The following is a 12,057-nucleotide window of genomic DNA, read 5'->3' on the forward strand; positions in this document are numbered from 1 at the left end:
ATGTTTTGTTCTACCGCCGATTGTGTTGGTAGCTCACGACTGAGTAGCTAAATATAAGAGCTCCATGCTCTGTTCTACCTCCGATTGTGTTGGTAGCTCACGACTGAGTAGCTAGCTAAATATAAGAGCTCCATGCTCTGTTCTACCACCGATTGTGTTGGTAGCTCGCGACTGAGCAGCTAAATATAAGAGCTCCATGCTCTGTTCTACCTCTGATTGTGTTGGTAGCTCACGACTGAGTAGCTAAATATAAACTTCTTCTGGTTGCCAACTCTCGCTTATATGTGCCTATGCCTCCCGTTTCAGATGTTATTAAAGTAACTGTGTAGAGTTTGAATTAGTGTTCAAAAATAGATTACTGGTGTTCACTTAATTTTTGGTGTTTTGGACAATTTGATCTCACGAATTTTACCTCCTGTAATTTCGGTTTCCGGACATGCTATCGCAAAATCATAGGCAAATTCAAATTGTTTGAGTTGCGTTCGTTGTTGTGAAGTGCCACATTTAATATAATGTATCTTCGCTCTTTAGCTTTGTCACTATTTTTTGTTTGTTTGCAGATTATAGGTTACAATTTACAGGACAGCGTACACAATTTCTTTATCTTGTAAATTAATTTCAATATTAGGTCTCTTACCTATAATCTCTTCGATTTATTCAATTCCAATATCAGTTCTCTTTCCTAGAATCTCTTCGATATATTCAATTGCAATACGTAACGAAGGTAACACAGTAACGAAGGTAATTATAGAAGGTAATTCAAACATAATAAGGAGAACGAAGGTAACATGTTCTAAGGTAACACAGTAACGAAGGTAATTATAGAAGGCAATTCAAACATAATAACGAAGGTTCTGTAAGCGATGGGTGCTCAGGACAAAGACAAGACAGACGACGTGGTTCGCCTGTTCGTGAAGGCGGGAGTTGATGGAGAGCGCATGGGAGCTTGTCCCTTCTGCCAACGCGTCTACATGGTCATGATGGTCAAAGCTCAGCACGGGCTGCTCAAGTTCCAGGTGGGACCCTGACTTCTGTAACTAAATTAAACTAAATTAAAGTGGATTAAAAAAAAGAGAGTTAAATTGCTCACTAAAAGAGAATTAAATTCACGGGCTGCTCAAGTTTAAGGTCAGACACTGACTCCTGAAACTAAATTAAACTAAATTAAAGTGGATTAAAAAAAAGAGAGTTAAATTGCTCATTAAAAGAGAATTAAATTCACGGCCTGCTCAAGTTTCAGGTGAGACCCTGACTTCTGAAACTATATTGCTCCTTCTGGTGCACTAAAAGTGTATTAAATTGTTCTATTGCTCCTTCTGTTGCACTAAAAGAGTAGGTATTAAATTACCTATTCCATATCTCCTTAAGCTCAGCACAGGCTGCTCAAGTTTCAGGTGAGACCCTGACTTCTGTAACTACATTGCTTCTTCTGGTGCACTGAAAGTGTATTAAATTGTTCTATTGCTCTTTCTGGTGAACTAAAAGATTAGTAAATTAATCAATTGCTCCTTTTGGCGCATGAAAAAAGTATTAAATTATTCCATTGCTTCTTCTGGTGCACTAAAAAAGATTTAAATTGTTCTATTGATTCCCCTGACGCACTTAAACAGTATTAAATTATTATGTCACCTGTCCAATATTAGAGGGTTTAATCATGCATCTTTCATGACCGGAAATGATAAAATGGAATTAGTTTTCCATTAAAATAGCGAATATGCTCACTAGGATAAAATTGAATTTAATTATCCAAATTATTGCCTTGTTCAGGTTATAGCGTGCAGTCCAGCACCGTCCAATATTAGAGGGTTTAATCATGCATCTTTCATGCCCGGAAATAATGAAATAGAATTGGTTTCCCATTAAAATAGCGAATATGCTTACTAATGTAGGATAAAATTTCAATTTAATTGTCCAAATTATCGCCTTGTTTAAAGTGTATTGAATTATTATGTCTCCGATTCAAGGTTTAGTCATGCATCTTTCATGCCCGGAAATAATAAAATTAAATTAGTTTTACATTAAAATATCGAATATGCACATTAGGATAAAATTTGAATTTAATTATCCAAATTATCGCATTTTTTAGGTTATAGCGTGCAGCCCAGCGAAGCCTCCTGACGAGCTGACGAAGCTTGGCCTCAAGCATCTCCCGGCCATCGTCCACCTCGACGAAGGCTTTGACGCCGAAGACGACATCGTGCAGTACATCGATGACACGTGGGCATCGTCTATTGTCATATATTTCATTAGAATAGCCATTTATAATAAATATTTGTGTATTTTTAATTTAAGTTTTAGTTTTATGAGCAGTTTCCTAAATATATGCGTATATATTTCATTAAAATAGCCATTTAGAATAAATATTTGTGTATTATTTTATATAAGTTTTAGTTTTATGAGCAGTTTCCTTAGATCAGCGTCAGGTCATGATTACTTGTGAAGACCAGATTGAATAGAATAAGTATTTGTGTATTTTTAATATAAGTTTTAGTTTTATGAGCCGTTTCCTAAATATTTGTGTATTTTTAATTTAAGTTTTAGTTTCATGAGCATTTTCCTAAATATTTGTGTATTTTTAATTTAAGTTTTAGTTTTATGAACAGTTTCCTAAATATTTGTGTATTTTTAATCTAAGTTTTAGTTTTATAAGCAGTTTTCTAAAATATAAGTTTTAGTTTTATGACAGTTTCCTAAATATTTGTGTATTTTTCATTTAAGTTTTAGTTTTATGAGCAGTTCCCTAAATATTTGTGTATTTTTAATCTAAGTTTTAGTTTTATGAGCAGTTTCCTTAGATCAGCGTAAGGTTATGTTTACTTATGAAGACCAGATTGAAGGCACGTCGCGTCTCCGCTTCTTGTATAGGATAAGGAATAAAGCAAGAATAGGTAATTCTTGGTGAACCCTTTATTGAACTTAGCGTCAATTAGATATATTTTCTTGGTACAATTAACGGTTGTTGCTCCGCAGGTTCCCTGGTGGAGGCTTGGTATACGACAGTCCAGAAGCTGAGATCGCTTGTAAGGATTTCTTCTCGAAGTTTTGCTTCTTCATTAAAGCTGTCAATCAAGACTCGTCTAAACTAGATCACGCTCTTGAAAAGCTTGACGCCTTTTTGGAGGCCGCCACTCCCCCTTGCAGTCCTCTCGCGTCTTCACCCCCACCCCCAAAGTCCCCAACTACACCGTCATCTCCGGCCCTAACCGCTAAAAATTTGTCGTCCTTATCGGGATCAACCGCTTCTTCCTTTGCGTCGCCTGCTCCTTCTTTTCGTTCGTCTGTAGGTTCCTCCAATTCTCCAGTGCCTTCATCTGGTCCTTCTTCACCTCTGCCAGCTGGGAAGTCCGTCTCAAGAACACCAGCTGCTTACCTTCCCACCACCAGCACCAACTGGCCCGTGGTGAACACCTCGTCCTCGAAACTGTTCGGCGGCTCGACTGACAGCGGCGCAGAGTCTCTTTGTTCTGAGAGTAACGAGGTTTGTGCAAAAATTCACGTACACAAGCGAACAACGAGGTCTGTTTCAAAATTTCACGTACACAAGCGAAACGAATGAGCGCGCTTTATAAAAAATAACATTTAGCAGCAACGAGGTTTGTTTCAAATTTCAGGTACACAAGCAAAACGATTCGGCCACATTAAAAAAAATAACATTTAGCTTTGAATAGGATTAGGTAGAATTAGAATTTAACTTTGAATAGGATAGGTATGTTTTTGTAAATTTGTTTCAGGTACGAATTTAGTGCTGTATTAAAAAATAACCTTAAACTTCGAATAGGTAAAATGAAATATGTTTCAATCTGTTTGTGCAAATTTGTTTCAGGTACGGATTTAGTGGAGGCCTCCAAGTGCCTAAATTTAGAATTTTTAGTGCTCTATTTGTTAGACAATCCAAACCTTTTCAACTTTAAACTTGAAAAGAATAACAAGAAACCGTTCATGATGGATATACATATATTTTTTTTGCAGTGACCACCATTTCTAACGCCTGCTTCTTGTTGACAGTTGCCGTGGCAACCTTTTCTAAGTCTAACGCACACATATTGTTGACAGTTGCCGTGACAACCATTTCTAACGCCCTTTTCATGTTGACAGTTGCCGTGATAACCATTTCTAACGCCCTCTTCTTGTTGACAGTTGCCGCGATGACCATTCCTTACGTCCGCTTGTTGTTGACAGTTGCCGAGACGGGCATTCCTGACGCCCTCTTCTTGTTGACAGTTGCAGTGACAACCATTCTTAACGCCCTCTTCTTGTTGATAGTTGCCATAACAACCATTTCTAACGCCCTCTTCTTGTTGACAGTTGCTGTGACAACCATTCATAACACCCGCTTCTTGTTGACAGTTGCCGTGACAACCATTCCTAACGCCCTCTTCTTGGTGACAGTTTAGGTGACTCCATTTCTAACGCCCGCTTATTGTTGACACTTTAGGTGACAACCATTCCTAACGCCCTCTTCTTGTTGACAGTTGCCGTGACAACCATTCCTAACGCCCGCTTCTTGTTGACAGTTGCCGTGACAACCATTCCTAACGCCCTCTTCTTGGTGACAGTTTCGGTGACAACCATTTCTAACGCCCATTCTTTTTTTACATTTGCCATGATAACTATTTCTAACGTCCGCTTCTTGTTGACAGTTTAGGTGACGTCCATTTCTAACGCCCTCTTCTTGTTGACAGTTGCCGTGATAACCATTCCTAACGCCCTCTTCTTGTTGACAGTTGCCTTGACAACCATTTCTAACGCCCTCTTCTTGTTGACAGTTGCCGAGACAACCATTCCCGCTTCTTGTTGACAGTTTAGGTGACTCCATTTCTAACGCCTGCTTCTTGTTGACAGTTTAGGTGATTCCATTCCTAACGCACCTCTTCTTGTTGACAGTCACCGTGATAACCATTTCTAACGCACGCTTCTTGTTGACAGTTGCCGTGACAACCATTCCTAACGCCCCCTTCTTGTTGACAGTTGCCGAGACAACCATTCCCGCTTCTTGTTGACAGTTTAGGTGACTCCATTTCTTTAGGTGACTCCATTTCTAACGCCCTCTTCTTGTTCACAGTTTAGGTGACGACCATTTCTAACGCCCGCTTCTTGTTGACAGTTGCCATAACAACCATTTCTAACGCCATCTTCTTGTTGACAGTTGCAGTGGTTGACAGGCCCTGGTCTGAGTCACTTGGACTGCGTTGTGCTGCCTAAGCTGCAGCATCTCAGAGTCGCCGCTGCCGCCCTCAAGGCGTACCAGATCCCCACGCGCTTCAGAGGCCTCTGGCGGTACGTTGCATCACTTTCACTGGACAAATAACTTTTATATAATGACTTGAATATCTTTTGCTTGTAATTTCAATTAAAAAAACATCTTTTGCTTGTAATTTCCATTAAAAAAACATCTTTTGCTTGTAATTTCCATTAAAAAAAACATCTTTTGCTTGTATTTTCTAAGTTTTTAATATTTTCGTTGCCTTTAAAGTTCCAAGTAAGTTATTTTTTGTCGCGCACCGTCGTAAGTGGTTTCTCTGAGCGCACAGTTTTCATATCCTCGTGCGCAGTCGTAAGTAACCCGTAAATGAGCACAATTCTCATGTTCTCGCTAATAGTATGCTAATAGACTAATAGGCTAATATGCTAATAGGCTAAAAGGCTGATAAGCTAATATGTTAATAGGCTATTATGCTAATAGGCTAAAAGGCTGATAGGCTAATATGTTAATAGGCTAATATGCTAATAGGCTAAAAGGCTAATAGGCTAACATGCTAATAGGCTAAAAGACTAATATGCTAATTGACTAAAAGGCTGATAGGTTGATAGGCTAATATGCTAATAGGCTAAAAAGCTGATATGCTAATAGGCTAAAAGGCTGATAGGCTAATATGCTAATAGGCTAATGTGCTATTAGGCTAATATGCCAATAGGCTAATATGCTAATAGGCTAATGTGCTAATAGGTTAATATGCTAATAGGCTAAAAGGCTAATAGAATAATAGGCTAAAAAGCTAATAGGCTAATATGCTAAAAGACTAATATGCTAATAGGCTAATAGAATAATAGGCTAAAAGGCTAATATGCTAATATGCTAATAGGCTAATATGCTAATAGGCTAATATGCTAATAGGCTAATAGGCTAAAAAGCTGATAGGCTAGAAGGCTGAAAGGCTAATAGGCTAAAAGGCTAATAGGCTAATAGGCTGATGGGCTAATAGGCTAATATGCTAATAGGCTAAAAGGCTAATAGGCTAATATGCTAATATGCTAATATGCTAATATGCTAATATGCTAATATGCTAATATGCTAATAGGCTAATAGACTAATAGGCTAAAAGGCTGATAGGCTAATATTCTAATAGGCTAATATGCTAATAGGCTAATATGCTAATATGCTAATAGGCTAATATGCTAAAAGGCTAATATGCTAATAGGCTAATAGGCTAATATGCTAAAAGGCTAATATGCTAATAGGCCAAAAGACTGATAGGCTAATAAGCTAATAGGCTAAGATAGTAATAGGCTAATAGGCTAAAAGGCTAATATGCTAATAGGCTAATATGCTAATAGGCTAATATGCTAATAGGCTAATGTAATTGTGGACTGGTAATTACAGGTACCTGCACAACGCCTACAACAATCCTGTGTTCGCCCAGACGTGCCCGTGTGACCAGGAGATCGTGCTGCACTGGCATGACCGCCTCGAGACAAAGGTGATTACTTTTCCATGGCCTGGAGTAAGGTTAATTTGATTTAATATATTTTTTTATTTTATTATTATATATAATATATAGTTAGACAAAGGTGATTACTTTTCCATGGCCTGGAGTAAGGTTAATTTGATTTAATATATTTTTTTATTTTATTATTATATATAATATATAGTTATATATATATTTTATTTTATATTTTATATATAGTTTAAATATAATAATTTATATTTTTATTATATAGTTGAAGAACAATATTTACTTACATATTGAAATCAAATAATATTTTTGTATATAATATTTTATATATACATATAATGAAACTATATACGGTAGTTATATAGTTTCAGCGTACTTAATTGATTTTTTACCGAACGTAGTTTATTGAAAATTATACGTTGTGAAGGGGGAATTTTGTTCACTTTTTGAAGTTAAGACAATACCAAGTAAGGGGAGAAACTTGCTCAATAATTATCTTAATTTCCGGCTAACAAATTGTGAAGAAATGAATTGTGAATAATTATCATAATGAATAATCAAGAAATGAATTGTGAATAATTATCATAATTTCCTGCTAACGAATTATGAAGGACTTGCATCTTAAATTTCACTCCATAGATTCATGCCAAATTCTCTTGTTAGAAGGCGAAACTATATATATCACCTCAATTGTTGGATTCTTACGCATTTCATAATTTTTCGATACCACTTATTGCATTAAAAAATTTTGAAGTTAACAATGTTTTCCGAATTCGTCAAATGTGGAATCCAAAAGGCATGTCAACTAGAGCTATACGTTGCTAGATTTTTTTGATGGCCTTTATTATATCGCATTAAAAAATTCTCAACTTTACCAATGTTTTCTGCATTCGTCAAACGTTTTATCCAAAAGGCATGTCAACCAGAGGTATAAGCTACTAGATTTTTATACGCTAATTACTCATGGTTTTGACCTACAGAAAATGTCGCACATCCGAAAGGTATGTCAACCAGAGCTATACGCTACTAGATTCTTATACGCTAATTACTCATGGTTCTGACCTACAGAAAATGTCGCACATTCGAAAGGTATGTCAACTAGAGCTATACGCTACTAGATTCTTATACGCTAATTACTCATGGTTTTGACCTACAGAAAATGTCGCACAAAAAACACGCTGAACTCGCTAAGGAAAAACCGAAGTTTTCCTTCGATGTCCCGGTCAGAGCTTCGGTTGTCACTGTTGTGGAGGTCGACTAGAATTTGGTAACAAACCTCTATTGATTTACATTCAACTGTAAAATCTAAATTTAATTATTTCTCAGCTTATCCTATTTTGTATTCTCTGTAATTGAATAACTAAGCATTATCTTAATCCTTTCTTAACCATATCTTTATCATCAATGCCTTTAGATTTTGTACATATATTCAGCTCTTTCTTAGGTCTAATTTCAGGTCTTTCTCTTCGTTGATTAGGTATATTTTCCTAGGAGTCGTGGCTTGAAAAATGTTTGATATTATTTCTAGAGATGGTTCAATCAGAAATGTTTCAATTATTTTGCATTTTCATGAGCCATACTGTCTTAAGCAGGCTGCAAATGAGACCCGAATATTGAGTGGTAATTTTCAGCCAAAACTTGTACGACTTTTACTAAGCATAATTTTTTGAGAGGCTTTTGAATCCGGACGAAAATTCTAAGTTCCTTGTTGATTGTGCCGTTGGGTCCCTCAGTTCTATACCGTGTATATTGGTGCCTCAAGATTGTATTTAGACTGTACTTAAATTGCTAAATATTTACAGAGTACCTAGGTAATTTTATTAGAGGCTTTTGAATCCAGAAAAATTCTAACTTCCTTGTTTATTATGCATTTGGATCCCTCAGTTCTAAGCCATGTATATTGGTGCTTCTTGTATTTAGACTGTCTTCAAATTACTTAATTTTTATGGAGCATAATTTTATAAGAGGCTCTTGAGTCCGGACGGAAATTCTAAGCTCTTTGTTGGTTATGCATTTGGACCCCTCAGTTCTAAGCCATGTATATTGGTACTTCTTGTATTTAGACTGTTCCCAAATTGCTAAAAAAACTGAGCAGAGCACCATGTCTTATCGTTGCATTTATTGCATAATGTAAGTCGATTTTTTTCCGGTAACTCGTGCTTTTCTTGTTAATTTTTCTTTTGCACTTGAATTGTATTCGAGAAAGCAACTACCTAAGATCAAAATGTCTGAATAAGCCTCTGCTAAATGAAATAATGGAGTCTACTTTGATTTAAATGGGGATCTATAATTAGTGTTTCTTAAAGGATCAGTACTCCCGTATAAAATCATGATAATTGCTTCGTGAAATCTCATTCCTGTCAGTCAAAACGATTGCTTCGTGAAAGCTCTCTTAATCCCTGCACAATCATGATTATTGCTTCGTGAAAGCTCATTTCGTTCCTGCACAATCACAAAGATTGCTTCGTGAAAGCTCATTTCTTACTTGCACAACCACAACTATTGTTTCGTGAAGCTCATTTAAACCCTGTCAATCAAAACTATTTCTTCGTGAAAGCTCACTTTATTCCCGCACAATCATTATGATTGCTTCGTGAAGCTCATTTCTTCCCTGCATAATCAAAATGATTACTTCATTTCTTTCATATTGAATTGTTTCTCTGCGAACCCTTCCTTCTCCGTTGGACCATCGGGAGTTTCACCACCAGTCGATGTAGGTTTAGTACGAAGTGTCTCTTAAATTGATTAAAGGACTTGTTCCCAACTTATTTGATCGTTAATAATCAGTACAAAAATCCACTATTTATAATAATATAATGACAAAAGTCTTAGATTTTGTTAAGATGAAATTATTATCAAATAAGGCCCGGAAAAAACTAGTGCTCATGAGGTCTTAGGAAGTTGCTATTGCCGTACTTAACCTCCATAAATATTAATTATTCTACATATCGCTTCCTCGAAGAAGCGAATTTCGCATCATAATTTTGTTCAACTGTTGAGAAGCTTCTAAAATTGCCTGTAAATTGGTTTACGCCACGAAAAGGACATGTTAAATCCAAGCACTGTTTTAGACACGGGAGAATCGTTAATTATTGTTTCGTTCTTTATTAATTTATTTCAATGTCATTTGGAATCCTTTTGATCATAATAGTAGTGGACTTCATTTTGTTTGACGCTAGTCACGTATTTTTAAGAACTTTGAAATGTGGTGTAATTGGCGTTGAAAAACCATATTAAAGAAATAATTGCAAATTGTTTCTTGGGTTCCAATTCGCCATTTATTCATAGGCAGACGATCCCAATTAGACGGCTGACTTCTGATCAATCTCCATTCGATATGCTTTGAATTTTTTATTTTTACAATCATTCACTAAAAATACAGAAGCCAAGTTTTATTCCATTGCTTGCAAAATTTCATTTGGGTAGAATTTACTACTGGATTATTTTTGCTCCATTAAAACCACTGCGACTTCTCTTGCCGTTTGTCACGTTTTATTTTTTAATAAAGACTAACATGGAAAAAGTTATTCCTTCATCCTTTTCTAAGAGCTATTGTCGTTGACGCTCCGAGTATAAACGCGTTCAATAACAGACTAGATAAAGCTATGGAAAAATATATGTTCAGACTTGAAATGCCTAGCACCATATCGAACCCGGTGGAAGTCTTGTGGCTACTTCAGACTATCGTCAGTCATGAAAAGATCCGGTCAAATGACACGATTTTAGATCTTCTGTGAACAAGGCACGAAAAGTACAAGAATCGGCGACAGGCCACATCAGGCCTACATTTCAGCGCCGACATCACTATGTTAAGAACGGCAGGCAGGACATTATAGGATGGCATCATCGGGTCTCTAAGGCTGCTCGCCCATGGTTAGGACTTCGTCCTTGTGCCTGACGATTGCCTTCAGGACAACGCTGTAAAACCCAACACGCGGCTGATTATAGTTGACATCTCCCCTGGATCTCTTGACCAACACATACATTTCGCTTAGGTGTTCGGAAGAAAGAGGCACTTTCCGGTAAGCAGATGAACTAGCGACCGAATTGAACTTTTTGGTTCTAGAGGACCGCAAGCCAATATGCGTGTTCATTCTGTAGACCATATAGGAACTATATACTATAGCTCTGAAAAAGAGATGGCTTCACTGAAAGCTAACCCTTCAAAAGAACGACAAACTAGAGAGAACGCTTGAATTAATCTAGAAATTTTCACTGTCCGATAGGTTTATTAAGTCATTTATAGAAAATTTCAATGCCCGACTCTAAGTCATTTATATACTACAATATTTGATTCAGAAATGCAAGATTTACCGATCAATGAAAAATAAAGGATAGAACCTTCGCACATCATAAAAATGTCGCACGCTCCACGAACATCGGGGTGAGGTATTTTCATTCACGTATTCGGAATTTCACTCCACATTTCAGCATGATCGTTCGACTAGGTTTTGGTAACTAATTTCTGAAAGGAGAGAGAAACGTTAGGATAACCAATCAGTGGAAATTAAAGGGTAAATTCAATAGACACCTCCATAAATGTGTGCAAGTCGCACGATTCGTGAATATTGATGCGCAAAATTAATCATAATTATATCTCTTAAATAAAAATTGAAACATTTTTTGTTTAATCCACAGATTGCAAATAAATTGCTGATTATGCATGCCAAAATTCAGACAGCCTTCTGATTTACGAGAAGAGTTGAGGTGTCCCATAGTTCGTAGTTTTGAAGTTTCAACGCTTTCTTGCGAGGTTTGCATTAACTGCTGCTTTCATTGCTCGCTAGAATAAAACGAAACGGGATTTGATACGTGAAATAATAAGTTTAGAAGTAATGATTCGTAACAACTAAAAGGGCATTTAAACAAATGTACGACTCTCAATAAAAACACATTTGATTATAAACCTTCATTTGCAGCAACACTTCCTATTCAACCGACTAGCTCTGTTTAACCGCTTGTGTACTCGCATAAATGTTTTAACTTACATAATCTCACTCTTCTTTCATACGCTGTACGCAATCTATAAAAGTAAAGCTACATAGGCATTATGGTGAAAAAAATTCTATAAGCTTGCTATTTAATATGTAAAAAAATATCGCGGGACATGCAACGCAAAAATATCGACTGCTATAAAAACACAACACGTCTAACGGCACTCACCATCAAACCTGCGATCGTAAAGAAAACCTTCAAAAAATATAACTCAGTACTCACTGCAGTAAGTGACAGAGAGCGCATTTTCTCGTTGACGAAAACGTGGTCACGGACGGACGGACGGACGGACAGACAGACAGACAGACAGACAGACAGACAGACAGACAGACAGACAGACAGACAGACAGACAGGACGAGCACAATAGCGCTCTTTTTCCATAAATGA

The 12,057-nt window shown here is 36.8% G+C and overlaps 1 protein-coding gene across 2 annotated transcripts; it reads left to right on the forward strand.

The window, feature by feature from the left end:
* The first annotated feature begins 559 nt into the window (after window positions 1-559).
* LOC108665356 (chloride intracellular channel protein 2-like) lies at window positions 560-10,189 on the forward strand. 2 transcript variants are annotated; one of them, XM_018152101.2, is made up of 6 exons: window positions 560-1,016; window positions 2,087-2,217; window positions 2,971-3,478; window positions 5,147-5,277; window positions 6,602-6,698; window positions 7,831-10,189. In XM_018152101.2, exons 1-6 carry the CDS (start codon window positions 864-866, stop codon window positions 7,933-7,935), a joined length of 1,125 nt encoding a protein of 374 aa, XP_018007590.1. In that variant the 5' UTR covers window positions 560-863; the 3' UTR covers window positions 7,936-10,189. The 2 variants fall into 2 exon arrangements, with proteins under 2 accessions (XP_018007590.1, XP_018007591.1); XM_018152102.2 differs by having other exon boundaries at window positions 7,655-7,839.
* The last annotated feature ends 1,868 nt before the right edge of the window (window positions 10,190-12,057 follow it).

The sequence above is a fragment of the Hyalella azteca genome, unplaced genomic scaffold (genome assembly GCF_000764305.2).
Source record: "Hyalella azteca isolate HAZT.00-mixed unplaced genomic scaffold, Hazt_2.0.2 contig4627, whole genome shotgun sequence".
Lineage (NCBI taxonomy): Eukaryota > Metazoa > Arthropoda > Malacostraca > Amphipoda > Hyalellidae > Hyalella > Hyalella azteca.